Source organism: Passer domesticus, chromosome 6 (assembly GCF_036417665.1).
Source record: "Passer domesticus isolate bPasDom1 chromosome 6, bPasDom1.hap1, whole genome shotgun sequence".
NCBI classification, from domain to species: Eukaryota; Metazoa; Chordata; class Aves; order Passeriformes; family Passeridae; genus Passer; species Passer domesticus.
Genome location: NC_087479.1, coordinates 61,881,567 through 61,904,262, shown reverse-complemented (window position 1 = coordinate 61,904,262; position 22,696 = coordinate 61,881,567). Strand labels below are relative to the sequence as shown.

The window sequence follows — 22,696 nt, the reverse complement described above, 5'->3', positions numbered from 1 at the left end:
GATGAACCCCTCCTTGCTTTTGTGTATTTTTCCATGGATAAGTAAGGCAGAAACAATTTCCTATGTGTAGAAGACAAATAAGAAAACCCAAGAATTATGTCCCTGTTTTCATCTGAGTGAGACTTGGATATCACTTTCCTCAGGAGAAATCTCTGGGGTTTTAATTGTGTGAATATCCAAGTTCAGGATTTATCCCTCCTTAAGATTACCCATGCAGCCATATATGTATGTTTCAAGAGTGAACAGAAGGATGTAGTCTGTACTATCCCAGCTCTGTCAGGGGCAGTTTTGTCCTCACCTCACTGACATGTCTGTTGTTCTAAGGCACAGAGAGTGGCCTTTCTCTTACTCTGTCACTTCAATTTGAACAACACACAAGAAGCAGCCCCATATCCAGTTTGCAGGGATGGTTTAGGCATTATTGCAGCTGTGGAGGTAGCACACCCAGCCTAAATATCGAAACCAGGCAGATAGGAAATTTTATTTGACCTACATGCGCTTCCATGACCTCTTCTAAACTCCCACTGGTGTTTTAAAGGGCTTAAATACCTTAGAAATATGAGTAAGAGACCAGATCCTACTCCTTTGAACACTGGCATCAAAAGACTTGTGAGAAGAAAAGGGAGACATTGTTTGTGGAGCTAGGGCCAAATCCTGAAATGGCTGGGCCAGATACCACCCAACCTGTGCAAGTTCTGCCTCTGCAGTCTGGTGACGAGCTGCTCCATCAGTCTGGGCTTTCCTCTGAGCCCTCTCCAGCCCTCAGCATTTTGTCTTTGCACTGAGAATGAAGTATTTCCAATTGTGCTTATTAGCAATGCCATAATAAAACATTTATTTAAGACTATCCTTATGAGAAAGTGCCTTAATTTTTTTACTAAAGAAGTGAAGTTATTAAAGCAAAGTCAGTTTTCACCAGTTGGGTCTGGCAGGCATTTTGCCTACTTTTTCCATTGTTTTTACACATTATGAGAGGTATAAAATCGAGTAGGGGATTTTTTTTCCTTGTTCTGCTCCCTGACACAGCTACTAAAATTATGTATTCTTTACTGCTTTCTAAGAAGATTACTAAGCCAGCTGACCCAAACATTAGTGGTACCAATTAGACATCATTCAAAATTAATAACCTACGATGATAACAAATCAAAAGATTGATTCTTCTGATGGGAGAATCATTTTAATTAATTTAATCCTTGTTGAAAGATCAGCTGTGCGCAGTCCTGCTCACCAGTGGGGCCCATTTGTCCCTGTCTGTCCCCGTCACCTAAAGCCAGTGAATATGATCAGTAGCCAGCACTTAAGGAACAATAAGAAACAGATTGTACTGTCAGGCTTCATTAAAGATCATCATTAGTATTCCAATTTGGAAACAGTCAATCTATCCTAACCTTTTACCAATTCTTTTCAGCTGCTTTTGTGAAGTTTGGTTCAGCTGTTAAACGCAAAAACGCTGCAGAGGCTTTTTTAAAACAACAAGTTGGGTCTGGCTAATGCCTGTCAGGCAGCAGCTTAGTGAAAAAGCTCGGGGGAAATACGGGTTATGCAACCGGGCTCTAAATGATATCATGTGCAGCTGCTTATGACCTGAGTATTTATGGGCAATGAAACTTTCTTAAACTCGAAGCTTAACAATGATGAATGGAAATGAAATGGATATGGCACTTTCTTTCATCCCACTGCTGAGGGGTTTTGTGGTCCCAAGGGTGTTTTTGCAGAGCTGGCTGGCTGGGCTCTCGCCTCCGCTCATCTCAGCACAGGCTGCCGGGGGCATTTGGAGCATGTTGATCAGGGAGATGGCATTCCAGATTTGTTTGCAGTTCACTTTATCTTTTCTAACGAGGTCAGATTGCTTTGTTTGTTTGTTCTTCATTCTGGTGGCTGGGAATAATTATGGAGAAATGGATTATAGGATTTGGAGGCATATTTCTGGATGGTCATCCCTTTTTCTCAGCCATGTCCTATGGCTACACAGCAGATGCAGCTAGAATCTTACAAAACAGTTTGTCTGCCATGCAGTGATCTCATTATTTTAATATTCTTGACATTTATGATTTGCTAACCTTCCCAGCTGTCCAACCATCTTCCTGAAGATATTTCAGGAATGCTCTGCCTGAAATACTAAAAGAAAAGTACAATCCTGTCATTTTGAATAATCTCCTTCTAAGAGTGCTTTTTTTTAAAAAAGAAAGGCAAGTTGGATTTTTTTTATGTGTTCTTGTGTATCAGAAGGGATTTCAGAGATTGCAAATGAAATCAGAATTAGGCCAGTAAAAGAGAGAGAAACATTAGATTTAACATTTCTTCTCACAGAAAGAAAAAAGGAACAACTCACTCTCCAAACTTGATTATGAATCAAAAATGTTTTTATTACTGTAACAGAATGACCAAGAAAATCCCAAAGAAAAGTACAAAGTACTTTTCAGCTGCTTTTGTGTAGTTTGGTTCAGCTGCTCTCTGTAAAAGCTCAAATACTTTCCTATAGATTAGTACTAATCTAACTTCTGAATGCTTTATACAATTCAATAACCCTCTTGGAAACAATTATTTGCAATAACTGGTTGCTCATTGCATACACATGAAGATTTCTGCTATTTAAATCCATGAATAGGTGGAGTTTTCCATAACAAAAATAGTCATAATAAATGTAGGTACTTCATAAGGACGATCCAGCCCAAAATCCAGATTTCAAATGTTTTCCAAAACTAAGCCAGCATAGTGAAAATATGGATTTTTCACCACAGAAGTATAGAAAATCCCTTAATAGAGAATTGCAGCTAACACTAATGTTAACGAAGATTCTCTATGAACTTGATCACATTTTCTTTAGTTTTATGCTTGATATCTGGAAAAAACAAATAAAAATTCAGACCTCATTATTTTTCTCTGAGGAAATAGAAACCTAATTTGCTGAAAAAATACGATTCTGCTGTAAGTGAATTTCAAATGGTTTGGTGAATACTTTTTGCTGTGTATAAGCTCTTGTATAATTTTTCACTTTGACAAGATGGTTTTAATCCAAGTTCAAAGCCAGTTATAGGTTTTAAAGGTTAGAACTTATTTATTGCAATGTTATTGGCTATGTAAGTGACTACACAGATAATATTAATTAGCAACAAACATTGCAGTGGTAACACAAATATTGATAGGAATGTAGATTAAAATTTCTAGCATCTCACTGAAGAATGTCAGTCTTTCAAACAACTTAGATTCTGGGGGTCCTTTCATTCTAAAATTTATTTATAATTTTCCACTGACTGCTTTGATTATTTTGTCAGCTTTGCCCATGACAGGCCTGTTACAAAAGGAAAAGCAGAGGGAGGTGTTCCATATTTTTGTATCAGTGCAACTGAATTCCAAAATATTGGTTTGTTAAATGTTTTTAGTTGTTTCTTAATGTATCTCTTTTTGAAGTCAATCTTCTCAATTTCACTCATTTTTTCCCCCTGAGGCTACTGATTTTGCTGTAATTTTTTTTTTTTTACCACTTCATTTTTAGCCTTTCTTTTTTATGTCACATACACCTTCATTGGAAAGGAATCCTTTCAGAAGAAGTTATATACAGTGTGTTACTACCTCAATACTTTAAACTTGTTTTTGTAAGAAGAATTTAGCCTTTTTTGGAAAACCTTTTGAGAAAGGGGCCCCATTTAAAGGCTCTCAGAGTGCTGTGGCTCCCCTGAACTGGATGGAAGTTGGTCTCAGGGTTATGGCCTCGAGTTTACACCAGTCCAAATCAAAGGTGTTGCTCATAAGAGCAGTCCCCTCCCTGCCTCCCTCTCTCCTTGCCCTAAGCAGCACCATCCCACCTCTCGTCTTTACCAGGCTGTTGAAACAGCACTGACACCAGCCTGGCTGATCCATTCTTTTCAGATTCAGTTTTCAGAAGAATTAAGTTTTCATTCATATGGGAATGTGTTAGTGCAGTAGGAATGTGAAACCACAAAGAGAAGCAGGGTATCTCCTCTCTTGTCAGAAGCTGCTACTACTACTACTACTACTACTACTACTACTACTATTATTATTATTATTATTATTACTTACAAGGTGTTTGTAAAGGTGATATCTCCTAGTAAGTTTTGTACTATTTTTTTACTCTCCCTAAAATGTTATCTAGAAATGTTCATAAAATAACAGTATAAACTAATGGTTGCAGATATAGTTAATTATTTTTACAATTTCTTTATAACTCCAAGGAACAAAATCACCTACCAAAAGGATCGAAGAGAAAAAGGCAAGGGAATGCTACAAATTGATGACTTACAGATTTGGTACTTCCCAGTTAAGAGCTGTTCCAGCACCAGATCTTCTCTGCCAATGTGGCTGCAGAAGATTCTGTGTCATCTTTTGTGCTGTGCATGGTATGTGGTCCTGCACAGCAGGATGAAACACCATGTGGCTGCATGTTCTCAGTGGTTCTTAGCACTGTGGTTTGTGATGGGATCCACACCTGAGGTTCTGCACAAGGTGAGAGCCTGGTTCAAGTCAGCATCTTGCTAACTAGAGACTTCTGTTCCAAAGAGCTGACTTTGCTTCAACGTGTGTGGGGGGAAAAATAAGTATGTCAAAAAGCAAAATATTGCACACAACAGGGCATTTTTTACTGCACCAAACTACTCATTTAATTCAGTGATTAATTTGTTTGGATGGTGTTAGTAATTTACTTGGCAAAATGCCGTTGCACTAGGGAATCTGGTTGGAAGAATCACTATGAAATGAATACAGTGAAAGAAACAGAATGTGGCAGTGGAAATCCATTTCAGAGAGGAAATTCAAATGAAGAGGCTGTGACCCATCAGGAGGAATCTGACCAAGTCTGCCAGAGTTAGCAGGTAGTTTTTAAAAATATCCTTTACCTATTTCACATGTTTTCAAACTATGCAGCTACTGTTTATACTGCAAGTACAATTTCTGAGCTATTCTTAGAGGTGTGGCTGACTTGACATTTTTTTATGCCTTTGAGTCCAGCAGCTTGTTTATGTGTGGTATAGATAAATGCAACAGCAACTTCGTTTATTTTATTTTAATCTTAAACCCCATTTCAAACTCCCCTTTTTTCCTCCCCTCCTTCTCCACCCCTTCTTTCCCTTCCCCTCCTTTCTTCCCACCTTTTCTCCTCCTTCCCCGCTTCGTTTCCTTCCTCCCACTCTGCCCCCCCCCCCCCCCCCCCCCCGCACCGCATCCTTTCTTTGGCAGTGTACATTTGCTCCTCATGTAAATAGGGAAGATAATTTATTTTTACAAGTCTAGCTACAGGTGGGTTGCCAAGTGTAGTCATGAAGAAAAGATTAGAAACTCCTTTAACTGGAACTGGAGGCTTTACGTGGACGGGGGCTGAGCTTTGCTTAAGACCATCTGATGCTCCAGAGATGTTTGAATCCAAACTGGAACTGCACTGCCCTCCTGCGTTCACAGCGGAAGAGGGAGAAGTTTTGTTACACATCCCCGGGACAGAGCAAGAGCCTCGTTTAAATGCCATGAATGAGAAACAAAATGAACACAATTCTTCCTGTGCCCGCCTACTTAGAAGAGCACAGAACGAAACTTATTTTGGCTAATCAGAGCAGATTTTGCTCTCAGGTTCACCCAGAACATACAGAAAAAGTGGATAGTTCAAACAATTTGGAATTTTTTTTTCAACTATGCATTACTTGCCTAAACATTGTGGAAGTTTTGCAGGATGTTCTGCTTTTACAGGGGCCAGTTCAGGCTGTAGTGCAGTTCAGTCTTGTGCAAAGACTGCAGCAGTTCTGAAGAGACCATCTTGGAGCTGATCAGATTCCAAAGACAACATATCCAGCATTAAAAGGCTCCTAACACAGATGGAATTTGCCCAGTTATTTCCTATCATCTCCCCACATGCTGGGTTAGGCAACTCATAAATTTCTGGAAAGCAGAAAAGAAGGGCTCATGACACAGCCAGGATGTAGAACACAAAGATGCGCACGCAGCACGAGCTGCTGAGCTAGCAACCCCACAAGGCTGAGCCAAGGCACTCCAGCAGCACTGAGTGTGTCAAGCACAGCTAGAGGGGACAGCCCAGAGCCTGGCACATGCACTGCTGGCTGGCACAGTGTGTCCCTAGGTCATGGGCCGGGTGGGCTGGCTGGGTGGAGGTGTTCCAGCAGCCCCTTAGAATCACTCAGTGGTTTGTGCTGGAAGGGAGCTTTGGGATGTCAGCTAATCCAACCCCCTGCCACAGGCAGGGACACTTTTCACTGCACCAGGTTGCTCCAAGTCCCATCCAACCTGGTCTTGAGTGTTTCCAGGGATGTTTCTGGGCAACCTGTTCCAGTGTTTTACTACCCTCACCATAAAAGATGTTCTCCTTATATCCCTTTTTCTTTAAAACCATTTCCCTTCCTCTCCCTCACCTTGCTTGCAGCAGAGTGGGCTTGCAGGCTCCTGAAGAGGTGATACATGTGAATGGTCCTGGCCCCCAGCTCCACACCAGCATGGCAGCTCCATCCAACAGCTATGCTAGAAATGAAACGGTTCCTGAGCATTAGGAAAACAGGCTTTAGAGCAATCTTCTAATGAAAGCCTAGGAATAAGAAGAATAGCTCATTTTAAAATGAGTCAGTGTGCTTAAAAGGAACCAGGCCTTCAAGAGCAATTAGGCAGAATGGGAAAATCTATGTAAAATATACATAGAAAGTTACACAGGCACAGGTTGCCCAGAGAAGCTGCGGCTGCCCCATCCCGAAAAGTGTCCAAGGCCAGGCTGTCCAGGACTTTGAGCAATCTGGCCAAGAGAAAGGTGTCCCTGTCCATGGCAGGGGGGATTGGAATGAGTGTTAAGGTCCCTTCCAACCCAAAACATTCTGTGATTCTGTGAAAGATGTTGATTGTTAGAGAGTGCTGATAACAAATCAGGGGTTATACAAATCAGAGGCTCCCTGAAGGTTACACACTTTCTCATTTAAAGACCTTACACCACATATTGGGTAAAGCCTTCCTCGCTCTATTATGCTGCTATATTTTGGTAATGTCTCTTCAAAATGAGTTGGTTCTTCAAGGGCAAGGAGTGACACCTGTACCAAACAGAACAGAAATAAAGTATGCAGACAAGGAAAGCAGGAAATAGGAGACCAAATACAACTTTATCCACTGTGGCTGATAAGAGATAATTAGGACAGCTCCTGGGGAGGACAGATTTGGCATAAGATAGCAAAGTATTAGTTCAGTAGGGTTACACCAGTTTTACTGTAATGGTAATGTATAAGTGGCAATTGACATTTTTTTGAAGTTTTTTGAAGACAAATTCTTTCATGCTTTTGCAGTCACAGATTTTTTTTCTGGGGATCAAAAGTGAAAATAATACTGGTAGAAGAATAATTTATTGTCAGGTATTTCTGAACATGGAAGCTGGAAGTCAAAATAAACCACTGAGACTCAATCTAAACTCTTTTGAACTATTGTGCATCCAGATGAATTAGTTTGGAAATTGGCTGTTGGCTCAATTTCTACCCTGAATCTGGATCTAGATTTCTAGTCTCCAGCTACTCTGACAGTTATTCAGTTCTGGGGCTTTGAAGTTCAGAAGACAAAATTTCAGCATGCAAATATGGTCATTAAAGAAACCAAGTAATTACTACCCAAACCACCCATGCCTGATCAATTAATAGCAAAACTGTATAACTGTTGTCTCCAGCATGCTCTGAATGTTGCCAGAGAAATGAACCAATGGTTTGGAGAACTTGAGCACAGCAGGAAATCTCCTTGCTGCTCGTGTAACTTGGATAACAGCTGCTTGAGCATCTGCCTCAGCTTTCAGCTGTAGGACTTGGCTGAGAGTTCCAGCAAACAAGTTGGGTGACCTCAGTTTTGTAAAAATGCATGAGCATCACTAATCCCAGTCTGCAGAGGCAGGTGACTGGTAGCACCAAGTGAAACTTTAGAGGAATTATTCTAAATTGTGACCATTTGTAATGATTCACAGGGATTATTCCTGTAGGAAAGAACCCAGGAACAACAGCTCACTCAATGTGACAGCAAAAAATATTATGTTTACAGGGTTCTTAGGAGCAGATCAATAAACAGAAGCAAGACATGCTGAAATTCTTACATGTACAGCACAATAAGTTCAGTCTTTCTATATTTAAAGGGGTCTTATAAAAAGATGGGGACAGGCTTTTTCTGGGGCCTGTAGTGATAGGACAAAATGTGATGGTTTTAAATTAAAAGAGGGCAGATTGAGACTAGGTAAAAGGAATAAATGTTTTGTGATGGGGCTGCTGAACACTGGGACAAGTTGCCTGGAGAGGCTGTAGATGCCCCATCTGTGGAAACATCAAGGCCAGGTTGGATGGGGCCCTGAGCAACCTGGTCTAGTGCAAGATGTTCCTGCTCATTACAGACAGGTTTGACTAGATGATCTTTGGAGATCCCTTCTAACACAAACCATTCCATGATTCTAAGATCAAGGGGTTTATAATCCAGATCAGATTTAGTCTGGTGCCCTGGACTCACTATCTACACCACACTTGTGGTTTGAAGAAGTCTAAACAAGCAGTTCAGACCTTCAGTTCAGCTTCAGAGCAAACCTGGTGTGTATCTGGAGTGGAGATTCTGGCTTACTCTCTTTTGAAAAGAATCCAGTGTGCATCCACCAAAAGGGGTGTGCAGATCCAGATGACAAATCAGAAATGGGATCACTTCAAACCTCTAGTGCTGCTCCAACACAAAGCAAAATGCTTTGATAGATGTAGCCACTGCAGTCTTGACAAACAGTTGAGGTTGTAACCTTGCACTAATATAGATTAGACAGAAAAAGTGTATCTTCCGCTTTCCTGAGTAACTTCATTAATTTACTAGCTTTTCCTATAAAAAGCAGTGCCATTAAAAGCAAAACATTAAGGAACTTTCAAGACAAGTACTCTGAGCAAGAACACAAAAGCTTTTCTGTCCATGGTAAATAAAAGAGTGTGGAGTTTCATGCTGACCTGGATGGACTGCTCTCCATGTCTGAGCTGGCTTGCAGAGACTGCTGCAGTCAGGACATACCCAGAGCCCACAGACCAAGAGCTCTTCCTGATTTCCAGTCCTTACCACCTCTTTATGATGATGGTGTGTTTCTCACTGTGTTGCCAAATAAAAGATTTCAGGTTTCATTACCTAGGTGTTTTCAGATGTTCAATTAATCTTTACAGAATGCCTAGGTGAAGATTAGGTATCAATGACATTTTTCTCCTGTTATTACATAAAAATAATTCTATGCATAAGAAGTAAACTCTTTTTCTGATTCAAACAGCACAGTACATCTGCAGATATAATTAAAATTTCAAAATAAAAATAATTACATGATAGTTGCTGTGCAGAACAGCCAGCCTGAAACAAAATATGTGTTGCTTTATCCTAGAATTTGAGAGCAGTAGGGTTGTTCAGATCTTCAATCAACAATAATTTTCTAAAGTTACTATCACCCACCTCAGAGGATTTGGAGAGGAATTGCAAACCACAGGAAATACTTACTTGAGTGAGTCTTGATTTTAGTATTGTTTCCTGTTAATTCTTATTGTTAAAAATACAAAATTGAAAAACATTCTTCAACACTTGTGGCTCTTTTTTACCACTGGCAAATGCAATAGGGTCATGCACATTAGCCAAAGAGAGAGTAATACACAGTTGCTGCTTTATTTAGTTTGGCAGAAAATTACATGTTCCGTTTAAAATATCTGAGATTTAACAGGTCAACCTCTTTTGAAAATTATGAGTCGGTGTTTTGGGGGTTTCTTATTATGTTCCACTGTCTTGATGAGTATTTTCAATATGATAGATATATGTCCTGACAGAAGAAGTTGCTGAAAGAAGAATTGGAGAAGGGCCTGAAAAAGACCTGAGCTTATATGGAAGAATCATTTGAAACAACTACTGAACAGCCAAATTTAGAGCTATTTTAACATTACTCTCCAAGTAGATACGCTCACAGTAATTGTGTTGACTTTTACAAGTCCCTGATCTGAAATCTTGCCTCTGAGACTTTACATCTGTAGTCTGTTTCAGAACTAGGACCCTGTTCTCAAGGCTGATGACTTGGGAAATCTGTTTTGTTTCAAGAGACTTCCCAGAGGATTTTATCAGCTGAAATAACTTTTCTCCTTCTACTTAAAACACACTTTGAGTATGTTAAGTCCCTGCAAAAAAGCATAAAATGTGTATCAGTTATTTTTTTACTTTTAGTTAACTCCGTCAGTGTCAACAAGAACTTTTCCTAGAGTTAACTACCTTGTACTGAAGAGTCAAGACCACCCATTTGAAGACTTGTTTCTGTCAGGGTACGTGCAACATTGCTGAGGCATCAGCTTGCCCAAAGCCCTTCATTCCTTGTTGTTGCAGAGGGAGCACATCTACAGGAACAATTCAGCAGGGGTGAGAAGAGTAAAACACAGACTAAAACCCAGACTTGCAAAGTCAGCTGACTGAGTCAGCATTGTGTCCCTGGGTACTTCAGAGGCTCGGTGTGTGACTATCAACACTGCCTGTCTGCCTTAACGCTGAATTATCCTGCACCACCTGAATAAAGTGCCATTGTATTACCAGCTCTCATACCCTACGTTGCCAGGGCAAAGGTAGGCAGACAGGCAGGCAGTGAGGATGAGTAAATCCAAGAGGAGCTGTGTTTGTAATGCTACTCCCCTTGTGCCTCACAGAAGGTCTGTCTGTGAGCCACTATGCAGACACAGGTATCATCCCAGCCTGTGTCTGGGGCTTGGAGGTGTATTCAACACGGTTCAACAGTGCAACAGCTGCTTTGTTAGCATTTTATATATTGCAAATCAAAGAAGCTTACTTCTCTCACTCCTTAGTGCCTCAGCCCACAGACTAAGCAAGATTTTACCATATTGCTGTAAAAAGAAAAGGGAAGGCTCAGGAGCTCTTGTGTTCTTAAGTTTCAGATTGATGGATTGAAAGTGGAGGAGCCAGTAAATGTGCCGAGGGTTTGGTGGCATAGGCTTGCTCACATTTAAACTGCGGAACATTTGCAAATGTCTATTTAAAGGCAACATTAAAACAACAGACCTCTTTTGCTTTTGTAGCTTTGCCTACCAGCTACAATGTGCCATATCAGAGTGTGAGGGTTGAGAGGAGAGATCTGAAATTTAGCAGCTTAAAAAAAACAACAAAACAAAACAAAACAAAACAAAAAAAAAAACCCAAAAAAAAAAAAACCAAAACCAACCCAAACGTTTTTAATCAGCTTGAGAGCCCAGTGGATTTGCGAAATCGTTTGGGATTAACAGGCTATTGATTGCTAATAAAACAATATTTAGCTTTGTCTGATGAACAGCAATGGAAAAAAGGTGTGGGCACCTTGTCAAACACAAGCCATTGAGGACGGATGATGGGTTAAGTGTGGGGGCCTGAGTGGCAGCGTGGGTGCCCAGTCTTCAAGGAGAACTTGTCAGTTGTTAGTGAGGCTGGTGAAAGGAAGGACGCCAGCGCCTGATGGCTGGGGTAGTATTGATGCAAGTTAGCTGACTAATCAGATTGAAAAAGTCCCATGGTATTTATGTCACTTTAATTTTCATCAAACAATTGGAGACGACAGCACTCTATTAAGAAGAGGTTGATCCAGAACTAAAGCTAAATAAATTAGGGTCTCAGTTTAATCAAATTATCCCTCTGCTGGCCTTGGATTAACCGAGGGAGACAGCGTCAGTCTAGGCACTTTTCATTGGCTGGTTTATCTTTTTTTTTTTAAAGAAGCTGGTGCAAAGAATGGGAGATTTAACACACAGCTACTACTCATAATACCTCAAATAAGCACCTTTTAAATAAGCAGGAATTAATATTTATCAGGAAAATTTGCAGTTTTACTAAAGGATATTTCAATTTTTATGTTAGAAGGGTTTTTTCCAGTGAAATGAACTGAAAATGAGGCTAAAATTTGTCAACAAAAATCTAGATTGAGAGAACCTGAAACAAGGTGGCACAGAAATGGAAATACTAGCTTAATGCTACCTAATGATTTCTAGACTCATAATATTTTAGTTTACCTGCTCTAAAAATGCTTTGATTGCACAGTTACATTTTGCTATTTTTTACTTACATTTTTTGTGCAGCTTAAGAAATTCTTTTTTCTCCTTCCTACATTCTTTGCACCTCTGGGTGCAAAAATCTTTGAGGTATCCAGATTGTCTCCGAGAAAATAATTTTCCCAAGCTGCCTTATATCTTCTCCTGCAAAGTTTTCACTAGAAGTTTACAACAAGAGATAGTAACTGTCTTTTCAATAGTAATAACATGAAAAAAATCCCATGTTTATAGTTCCGCTACAAAGATTTAACTGAACTGTTGCAATAAATCTTTCAAGATCCTGAACTCTTGAAATATTCCAAATCTATGTGTTGTCATAATCATTGTAAAAGTAACTCTGGTTTTCTAGACATAGAAATGAATGTAAAATAGTACATCCTTTGCTGGAAGCAATGAACTGAATTTATCCCGGTTAACCACAAAATATTTTCTTTTAAAAATGCAACGTGATCAATAAAGACCTCCTTCCATCTTTGTTGCAAAATTAAAAATTATTTTGCGAGAAAAGCAGGGCAAATGGATGTAGTATTGTGCCTGAGTCTACTTTCTGATTGCTTCTTTCTCTGACTTCTAACTGGTTTTTGCTGCCCATGCTCATCAATGTTGTTCCTCATTCTTCTGAGGCAATCACAACTTAGGGAAAATGAAGGTGAACAAATAAATACTTGTATTTTTGTTACATCTGTCAAAGTGGAGGTAATGGGATCAGCTGTGATCTAGTGCACACTCAGGTAAATAATTTTCACTGCATGTGTAATAGACCTGAGAAGTATGACTGGCTTCTGTTACTCCCTATTCTCCCATAATCTACAAAATTTCATAGTCTTCCTCTGCCTGCATTTAATTTCTGTTCTTGTTAAGCCCTGGAAATGCAGGCACTAAGCACCTGGTTCCTTACATAGCTATGCACACATATCCTAATGCTCCTTTCATTTAGGATTTATAAATTTCCAGTTCAAACAATTTGTTCTTTCTTTTTTTTTTTCCTCACACACTTCAAGACTCCAGTCTTTGGTCAGTTCTGGTGGACATAACCTTGCAGGTGCTCACGTCTGCACAAGAAGGGGTTTTTTCCCAGGTAACTCATCTAATTATTTCTTTCCAAAGCTTGCTAAATGCCTGACATCCACTCTTGTGGCACTAAGCATCTTGCAGATACTATTGAAAAAAAGTTAAGGGCCCAATAGTTGCTTCTGGGGGGTTGTTTTTAATGCACAGCCCTCACAGTTCTGCGAGTTTGACCTGAAAGCTTATCTGAATGCCACTTGTCCTTGCTCCTTTTCTTACTGTGGATGAATAAAGATCATATATGTTCATTGTAAAGATGTGATCTAAGGTAAATGCTTCATTTTACTTCAAACTGGGATAGGATTTTTCTTTTAATTTTTCTGCACAATCATTTACTCTTAAGTTCAGGTATTTTTTTCCTTATAGAAAACAGACATTTTCCCTGCAGAAACACAGGTATTATGAGACAGAAAAGTCTGAGATGCTCACAGCTGCTATCTCTGTGAACAATGGTTTATCCTCAATATGCTTATGAATTATTTTATCTGCATTTACCCTTTGGACAGAAACAATCAATGTAACCCTGACGAGCAGTGATTTTCTAAGTATCTCATTATTTTTGTAACATTACCTGTTTGGAGGGATCTCAGTTGGATTCCAGTGACCTGTAGCATCTGAAATTATCCCATTTTCCTCAAGCTGCTCCACAATGCACATTTTATGGGGGCACTTCTGTAGAGGTATAAATATGTGTGTGTGTGTGTGTGTGTGTGTGTGTGTGTGTGTGTGTGTGTGTAACATACTGAGTCCCACACTTTGTACTATAACCCTAACCCTAGTTCCAGGGTGAAATTTTGTTAAAAACTAAACAAGAACAACAAACCCAAATCCCCCAAGTAAATAACACCCCTTCCCTGCCACTCACTCCCCCCAAAAAAAACAAAACCCAAAAATCCAACAACCCAAAACCCGCCCCTGCCCAGATAAAAGTTTTGTTTTGCAGCCCATACTTTGCTTTGGCAGCCCTTTCCAGCCCCACTTCAGCTCCAGATCTAGGCATACCTTCTCTCTCAATCTTAACCCTAACCCTGGTTTGAAGGTGAGCCCTACAAATGGTCTGATCGGCTTTGCCCAGATAAAAAATGCCTCCGTCAGTTATCTTAGTATACTAAGGGGAATATCGCCATCATTTGATAAAACTTTTAAACTGACTGAGCGTTTAAATTCAGAATAACAATTCTGCTTTCAATACTACTAACTTTTCCTTATGATAAGAATAAAAAATACCTTTTGACTACAGTTCATTCCCTCTGCATACAAACTGGCACTCACATTTTCTGATTTATACTTAATTTAACTCTTTCCAAGCTTTTATTATTTTAACAGATTCTGAATTAATCCTTTGGCTGTGAAGGCAATAAAGCGTTAAGAGCTCACTGTCATTACTGATGTTTTAATTGCAGGGATACCATTCTGTAAAAGGTGAGGTTTCTGCACCTCATTTTGCTGCACCTAAGGCCTCTGGAGCAGTGCTTTTCGTTGCTGTGTGATGTGGGGAAGTGACAGCCTGTTCATCTCTACTCATCTTAAAGGCTCAATGAAAAAGCCACTATCTGTTTTTAGACTGATGGCTGCAGAGGGTTTCCATCATTGAATCAATAAAAATGCAACAAACTGGGATGGGAGGACTGAATTATAAGTGTATTTTCTTTTGGGAGTGTCATTCTTGGCACTTATGTGTAGCAGGCCACCTTTACTATCCAAGGAGTGTATAGCAAAATTTTGGACAGTTTGGAATTTCTGGATAGAAAATGCTTTTGAAAAATTGTCTTTAGTTTTGAGTTTCATGGTTGTGAGCTGTTGTCTGCTCTGTTAGTGATCTTGAGTGGTTAAAATTTAAAAAATACCGTTCTGACTACACAACTAAGTAGTAATTTGTTAATACGAATTTTTTAAAAATCTTCTTTCTTTTTTCGAATATATTTTACACCGGGTAAAGTCATAGCCATTTAATAATAATTTGTAAAAAAATACTTTTTTTTCCCTACACAATTTATATTAACATATTTCTTTGGTTTTGAATTATGACAAGCACGGGAGCCCCAAAAACATGACGCAGGTAGAGAATAAAGTTACACATGCTTGGAAATCCAGACAAAAACCCACAAGTGATATGTAGATGCCATATTTTGTGCGTGAACACCCTCCAACAGTCTCCCCAGTGTTGTGTTTCCAGAACTGGAAAAAAGTTTGAAATGCATAAAAAAAACCCCAGCCAGTATTTGAAGTTTCTTCCCCTTGGCCCAGATTATGAAATAGTAATCCATTACATTGTAAATCTTCCTGTACCATGCAAATCCCTTTACAAGGATTAGGAGATTGTAACAAAGATGATCATATTTCAATAGGTACCAGTGTAAGTTATATATTTCTGCTGCATATTTCATACAGTCCTCACCCAACACATTACATACAGTGACCCAAACAGGTGCTTTACATTTATTGAGAATCTTAATTCACACAACAATAAAAAAGAAGGCTCAGTTACAAGGCTGTGAGGCACATTCAGCCTGTGCTCTCTGAGGGGACTCAACAATAGCTGAGGGTGTGCAATGGAGCAAAGACTATGCAATCAGTGACCCCTTGCCCCTCAGGGGCAGGAGCGGGGGAGAGGAGAATTTCAGTAAAACACAAAGAAGCTGCTGTTTCTGCTTATGCTGCTATCAGCCTGGGTGATGCTGACAGAGCAGTGCCTGCTAAATCTACTTCTGCTCCTAACTGCTTGGGCAAGAGTAGAGGGAAACTGTGTTTTACCATTCTGCATCACTTCTGTTTCTTTCAGGGGATTGGATCCTACTTAGGGGGCATAAGGTAGAAGCTAGATTGGCTAGATTGGCTAGATTTCCTCTGTACACTAAGGGAATGCAGCAGCATTTTGCTAGCATTTTGCACTAATTCTAATTCATTGAGTAGTACTGAATTGCTATGTAGGAAAAAAAATCCATGAGAAGCACTTAATTCACACCACTAAGTAGTGTTTGCAAAATTGGTGGTATCTTCTCATACCTGTAGAAGTCTGAATGGATATAGGACTTTTTAAAAATACAGGACGAAATTTGTGAAGGAATTTGACCTAGCTCTTAGACCCTTCTTCAAATTTATCAAAAACCAGTTTCCAAATTTAGGTTTTTCATGTCCCTCTGGGTTTGCCTGTAACTAAGCAAGCCTAATCTGTTTAATTAGTACCATACTTAAAAGTCTTTGTTAGCTTTGAGAGGTAGGAAGGTGAATGGGAAAAATTAAGGTATATGGACAGATATACAAATACAGCCGAGAGATCAGGGATTGTAATCCAGACAAGTAAAATCAGACTTTCATATTTTTTTTCCTGAATTCTGAATCCTACTTTTTTTTTAAATTTGTTACCAATCAATTCAAATCTCTTTGCTTTTATACTCAACAAACACTACTGAATTTGCATTCTAAAAATGAAATGACAATCAGACCCTTGGTTACACCCCTCTACAAATGACAAAAAACTGCAAAGATAATGCTGTCACTCTGTTGAGCAATGATTATCACATATTAACAAACACTTGGTACCTTCCCTTACATTGAGAGCTACATATTGAGTGTTCTTGCAGAGTCAGCCTTTGTAAAATAAGTATCATAGAATCACAGAATTTTGAATTGGAAGGGATCTATCAGGATCATCGAGTCCAGCTTCTGGTCCTGGGCAGATGACCCCAAGAGTCACACCATGTGTCTGAGAGCACTGTCCAAATGCTTCCTGAACTATGCCAGGCTTAGTGCTGTGACCACTGCCCTGCACTGTTCCAGTGCCCAACTCCCCTTTGGGTAAAGAACCTTTTCCTCACATCCAACCTAAACCCCCCAGACTCAGTTTCATGCTGTTTCCTTGATTCCTGTCCCCTCATGAGGAAGTTTGAACTGCAGTGAGGTCTCCTCTCAGTCTCATCCAGGCTGAGCAGACCAAGTGATCTCAGCTGCTCCTCACATGGCTTCCCCTCCACACCCTTCACCATTCTCATGGCCTGCAGCGGCAGCGGCTGGCCTCTGGGTCTCTGACTCTTCCGGCTAGCTGCGGCCAGCACCGCCGGCAGCACAGAGGGGGAAGGGCACCCTCCCGCTGGGAGACTTCCTGGGGAGAGTGCTTAAGGCAAAATGCCTTCAGAAGAGCGAGAATCCCCGAAGCTATTTGAAGAGGAGCTGGGCTGCGACCCACAGGAGAAAGACCGGACCGCGCCGACAGGGAAAATGGGAGGGTTTATTGAAAGTGCGTCGGGCGCGGACAAAAATGCTTGCCCGGCAGGGCCTTATAAACAGAATACAATGACCAATCTAAATTTTTGAGAGGAGGGAATAACGCGTAACAAACATCTCGGATCTCCAGTGGGAATAAACTGAGGGTTGAACCCTGACCTCTGGTCCAATCACTCAGTGTCCAAGACAGAAGGTTCTGGACGGAAGGGCATGGACACTGAATAACAGACAGGCAGCCAGGGAGGGATTAGGAGAGATAACTCGTAGGGAAAGGGAGTGGAAAAGTGCAACTGACGGGACAATCAAGAAAAGGGAGAGAGAGAGCCCGGGCAAAACCATAAACAGGAATGGGGGGTACAGGAATAAACCAACTTAAACTAATGCACCCCTACAATGGCCTTCCTTTGGACACTCTCTAACAGCTTAATTTCTTTCTCATATTGTGGCACCCAAAACTGCCCCAGGACTCGAGGTGAGGCCACTCCGGCTCAGAGCAGAGCGGGACAATCCCTCCCTTGCCCGGCTGGCATGCTGTGCCTGATGCCCCCAGGGCTGCAGGGCACTGCTGACCCATATTCAGCTTGCCATCCACCAGCACCCCCAGGTCCCTTCCTGCAGTGCTACTCTCCAGCCTCTCATTCCCCAGTCTATACACACAACCAGGCCTGCCCTATCCCCAGTGCAGAATCTGGTAATTTGCCTTGTTAAACTCCACACAGTTGGTGATTGCCCACTTCTCTCATTTCTCCGGTCTCTCTGCAGGGCCTCTCTGCACTCAAAGGAGTTGACAGCTCCTCCCAGTTTAGTGTGGTCAGCAAACTTACTTAATGTACCTGTAATGTAGATTAGCTTCTTATGAAAAAGTACATGGAAAGGGAGGAAACTATCACCATGTCTGATCTGGTGAGCAGTGTGGCACAAGTGTAGCAAAACACGTGGTGCTGAAAATCCAATACCTGGTACCTTTGAGATTTTCAGTTCAGGCTAGTAGCTGTAGTTTGTTCCTGTGATGGCAGTTCTGGAGCAGCCAGGTAGTTTCATTTGGAAAAGGAACCTATTTGATGTGTGTGACCATGCCAAGCAGCGAAGCATAGTATGTGGGGGAGTTTGGCAAATCAGCTTTTAAAGATACGTTTGATCTCCAGAACCAAAGTGCCAACACAGAGGCCTGCAAACTTCACTAACTTTTTAACCTACTCATGGACAACCATGTACATGAGTACCAAAGTACAAGATGTCATTTTAAACTGTGTGATGCCTGGGGAGGAACAGCTAACAGTAGCGATGAGATATAGCAGATTTCTTAAGTATGTCCTGTTAGGGAATCAACACTGCACAAACACCTGACTCAGAGCAGTTCTAGCAGGATGCAGAGCTTACCTCTGCTCCTGCCATTACATAAGGTGGTCAGGTTTACGGTGAAATAGTAATTTCCTCATTTTTGGAAATATTTGTAGTAGCACAGATATGAACTCAGACACTTTGAGGGTAAAAATTCCAGCTTCAACATTTCCCCTACCACATCCTGCTTAGGAGAACTATGGGAACCAGCATAATTTGTTTCTAAAGAGATGTATGTTTCTGCCAGGCACAAAATACAGAGAAAATGAAGGAGCTTCAGTAACCCACCTGGAACATCAGGTGCTAACTGTGTTCTTCAAGCAATAAGCTTCACACTTTGGTTTTCTATATTGTTTTTTAACTACTTTTTAGCTTCTGCATTTTAATGAGGTCTCAGTCACAAAGGACATTAGGAAGAATTTCTTCATAGAAAGGGTGACTAGACATTGAAACGGGTTGTCCAGGGAGCTGGTGGAGTCACTCTCCCTAGAGGTGCTTAAGGAAAGACTGAATGTGGTGCTTAGTGCCATGGTCTTGTGGCAAAATGTGAAGTATGTAAAATTTCCTTAAGAAAGGATGTGCTATAACATTTGATCTTGGCATAATTCAAGCCTAACTGCAAAACAAGAAGGGAGATCTAACTGATGGGAGAACCACTAGCAAGCTCTAAGTGATCTCCAGATGTTAGAAGAACAAATTACTTGTTGGTGGAATTACCTTGTTAAGGTTTAGGGCTGGAAATGCTTCAGTGATCTCAGACCTGGGGGGAAGTTAAAGCTTGGGTAGAAGGAAATAGCCCTGATAGTGGACACGAAGAATGCAGAATTTATGTGCCATAAGGACATATGGAAGAACCCCCAAGATAAAGAAGAAATTAATAAAGACAACTCAGCAACTGTGCTGCAATCAGTTCCGGCTGGGTAAAAAGTCACTCCAGAGGGAGTTAGATCACGGGCTCACAACTCAAAACACCAACGCAAGAAACCACTAACTCAAATAAAGACTAAGCACACAGCCCAACAACATGAGGAGGAGAAGAATCTTTAAACAACAGAAAATAGAATACTAATTAATAACAGAACTGTGTAACTTGTAGCCAATGGACATTAATTCCTTTGCTGAAATGTGTGTCGTGTATAACATATAAATAAAAATTCTGATCGTTTGTGTGCTTTATTTGTGGAAAACCACCAGGTATTATGCAACTCTAAAATAAGTAATTGACATCTCTCGAGTGTGCATTATTGGCTTGTCGCACACCGGGTAATGAATGCGAGTTTTGTGGTGTTTGGCCACAGGTCGGGCTCGATGACCTCAGAGATTTTTCCATCCTCATTGCTTCTGTGACTCTGCGGTTCTGTCAGTCGCTAAACCTTATTTAAAAGCTGATATATAAAAGCTCGTGCTGTTCCCTTGAACCCTCCCACGGCAGCCGCGCCGCTCGCGAGAGACCCAAAGCCGGACGTCGGGACTGCGGCTCCGCGCCTGCGGGGCGGTGGCTGAAGGACTCTCCCGCAAGATGGCGCCCGCCGGCGCGGCCCCTCAGCTCGGCGGCGGCCGGAGGCTGCGGCAGAGGGCGCGCGCGGCCCCGCTCCGTCCCGCCGCCGGAAGCGGCGCACGCGGGGCGGCGGCGGGACATGGATCCTGAGGAGGAGGTGCCCGAGCTGTCCGATGGCGAGGGCGCCTGGGACGAGGAGGAGGAGGAGGAGGAGGAGGAAGGCGCTGCCGTGGCCCAGCAGACCCACTGCCTCTTCTGCGACAGGTCGGGGGTCGGGGACCGCGGGGCCCCGTGAGGAGCGCGCTGCGCTGGGTGCGCTGCGCTGCGGGCGCCGGGGCTCGGCCCGCGGGAGGGAGGGAGGCGGGGAGGTGGGGAATCCCTGCTCTGTAGCCTCGCTCTGTAGCCTCGCTCTGTAGCTTGTGGATCGCATACGCGGCCTCTGTGGAGACAAGGGTGTGTTCGAGTCAGACTGAAGGAGGGGGTAACGTGGTAATCCCCTTCCCTCGTGCTGAAGGAGCGTGGAGGCTCTTCTCCTTTTCTTTTTCATCTTTTCCCCATAGCCACTATCGAGATGAGAGTTTTTATTTCGATGCAGCCGATCAAACTGCCCCACCCACCTTGTGCTGGTATAGTTTTTAGATCTCACGTTTAACGCAGGCTTTGCTCTCAGACAGTGTTTGCGAGTTAACAGGATCTGTGGTTTTGTCAAACAAATTTTTTGTCTTCGTTGACTTTTGTTTCAAAATGTTTGACAAATAAGGTAAAAGCTTCGTGAGGCATGTGAGCCAGTGCCTGGTCATCCTTTCTCCAAGGCAGGAAATGTGTTCTGAATTGCCCAGTAAGTCAGAACAGAGCACATATCACTCATAAGTTAGAACTTAATATGTCAATATTGCATATTTATTAGTTTGTTATTTACAGGTTGTTTAGTTCTGCTGAAGCTGTGTTCTCCCACTGCAAAACAGAGCATCAGTTTGATGTTAGTGATGTGATCCAGAAACATGGTAAGTTTTTTCATGACTTGTTGTTTCCTTTTGTGGGTGAGTATTGCATTTTAAATAAATTGCAAATATTAATTTGTTTCTAACTGATCTACTGGTTCGCAGCTGAAGCTTCCAAGATTGAGTAAGATGAGCTATTGAAGAAAAATGCTTATACTTTTTCTTTATGCTGGCTGCTTCCTGCATGCTTTTTCTACCAGTAAAGCTCTCAACCAGTGACAAAAGGGAGATTGATCTTTGCTGGTTTATGCTGATTCCTCACTGCCTACTTGATTGACCTGAACCAGACACTACATGATTGATCTGATCTGATCTGCTGGGAGCTCTTGCCTGACAGTGATGCTGTTGTTGGGCTCAGTATTTAGCAGAGCCCCATGGCTTGTATCCTTCAGGTGATCATAGGAAGGCTTACTCTCCTGTGTCTGCTAAATTCTTTTAGTTGATTTTCAGATTGGCTGTCACTTGAAGCTGTCATTATACATTATATATTGTAAGATCTAATCTGGCCTGTTTTCTGTCTAAAATCCAAGAAGAAGTATTTTGGGTTTATTTTTGCTGTTCCTGGGGAGAGAACACAGTTAAACTATTACTTTTGCCAAGGTGGCAATTTTAAATCAGTATTGGTAGGTATTCTTGAAGAGTAGCATCAGTTTACATTCCTTTAAGTTTATTCTTTTAAGTATATGAACAGGGGAGCACAGCAGCCTAAAATGTCATCAAGGTAGCTGGTAGGAGATAAGAGTGGCTGTCCTGATGGACTTGCTTGCCAAATGAATTAAATCCCTGTCCATAGTTCCCATTTAGATGTGTTCCATTCTTAATTTATGGCAAATGTATTTGCTCTGAGCGTGAGGATTTCCTGGGTTGGTCCTAAAGAGAAGAAAAACATAGATGGCAAACTTAAGACAGGAAGAGTGCTCTAGGTAGTGATGTACACCCAAGGGGAAGTTTGAAACAATTACCAATTGAACAGGTAATTAGTATTCACATAACTGTAAAACATGTGGTCTTTTCTGTAATACAACTGCTCTCCCTTTTTTTTTCCCACTCAGGACTCGATTTTTATGGATACATTAAACTAATAAACTTTGTCAGATTAAAGGTAAGTGTGCCACATACTGCTTCTGTGTTCTGACTCTGGAGAAAAGTACTGTGCTTCAGTTTGCCCATTTCTAATAATTGCATGAGATTTTGTATTGAAGTTTTAGAAAAAGAAGTCATGGTAAAGTAGCTGTTGTTCTGTTTATCTAGATATGAGGCTGTTTTAATTGTAAATATATTTAATTAATGTGGAGGTTTGTTTTCAGAAGGGGATGTTGAGATTTGCCTAAAGCCTCCATGCTGTGTAGTATCATCTTGTTTTATTCGGGTTTTTTGGACTTTGACTCTGCTGTCTCACTTCAGAAATGGGTTTACTTCTCAAGAACTGAAGTTTTTCAGTCCTTGCATGTGTGTCAGTGTAAAAGCCTTTCCTGAGGGTATGAGCTGGCCAGACTCCTACTTAGTAAGGACAATAGCTGATCCCTTAA

The 22,696-nt window shown here is 41.3% G+C and overlaps 1 protein-coding gene and 1 long non-coding RNA gene across 2 annotated transcripts in view; one reads left to right on the top strand and one right to left on the bottom strand.

Moving 5' to 3' along the window:
* Positions 1–9,334: 9,334 nt before the first annotated feature.
* On the bottom strand, positions 9,335–15,404 carry LOC135303932 (uncharacterized). The gene is made up of 4 exons (XR_010365353.1): positions 13,675–15,404; positions 12,050–12,193; positions 10,225–10,346; positions 9,335–10,133 (listed from the first exon to the last, which is right to left on the bottom strand). It is a non-coding gene; the product is annotated as an uncharacterized LOC135303932 (long non-coding RNA).
* A 4,871-nt stretch (positions 15,405–20,275) lies between these two features.
* PRMT3 (protein arginine methyltransferase 3) overlaps positions 20,276–22,696 on the top strand; it is a 55,323-nt gene continuing 52,902 nt past the window's right edge. Inside the window, exons 1-3 of the mRNA XM_064426216.1 lie at positions 20,276–20,430; positions 21,088–21,170; positions 22,220–22,269. Of these exons, the coding sequence (XP_064282286.1) occupies positions 20,306–20,430; positions 21,088–21,170; positions 22,220–22,269 (258 nt within the window). The 5' untranslated portion in view covers positions 20,276–20,305. The remainder of the gene's footprint in view (positions 20,431–21,087; positions 21,171–22,219; positions 22,270–22,696) is intronic.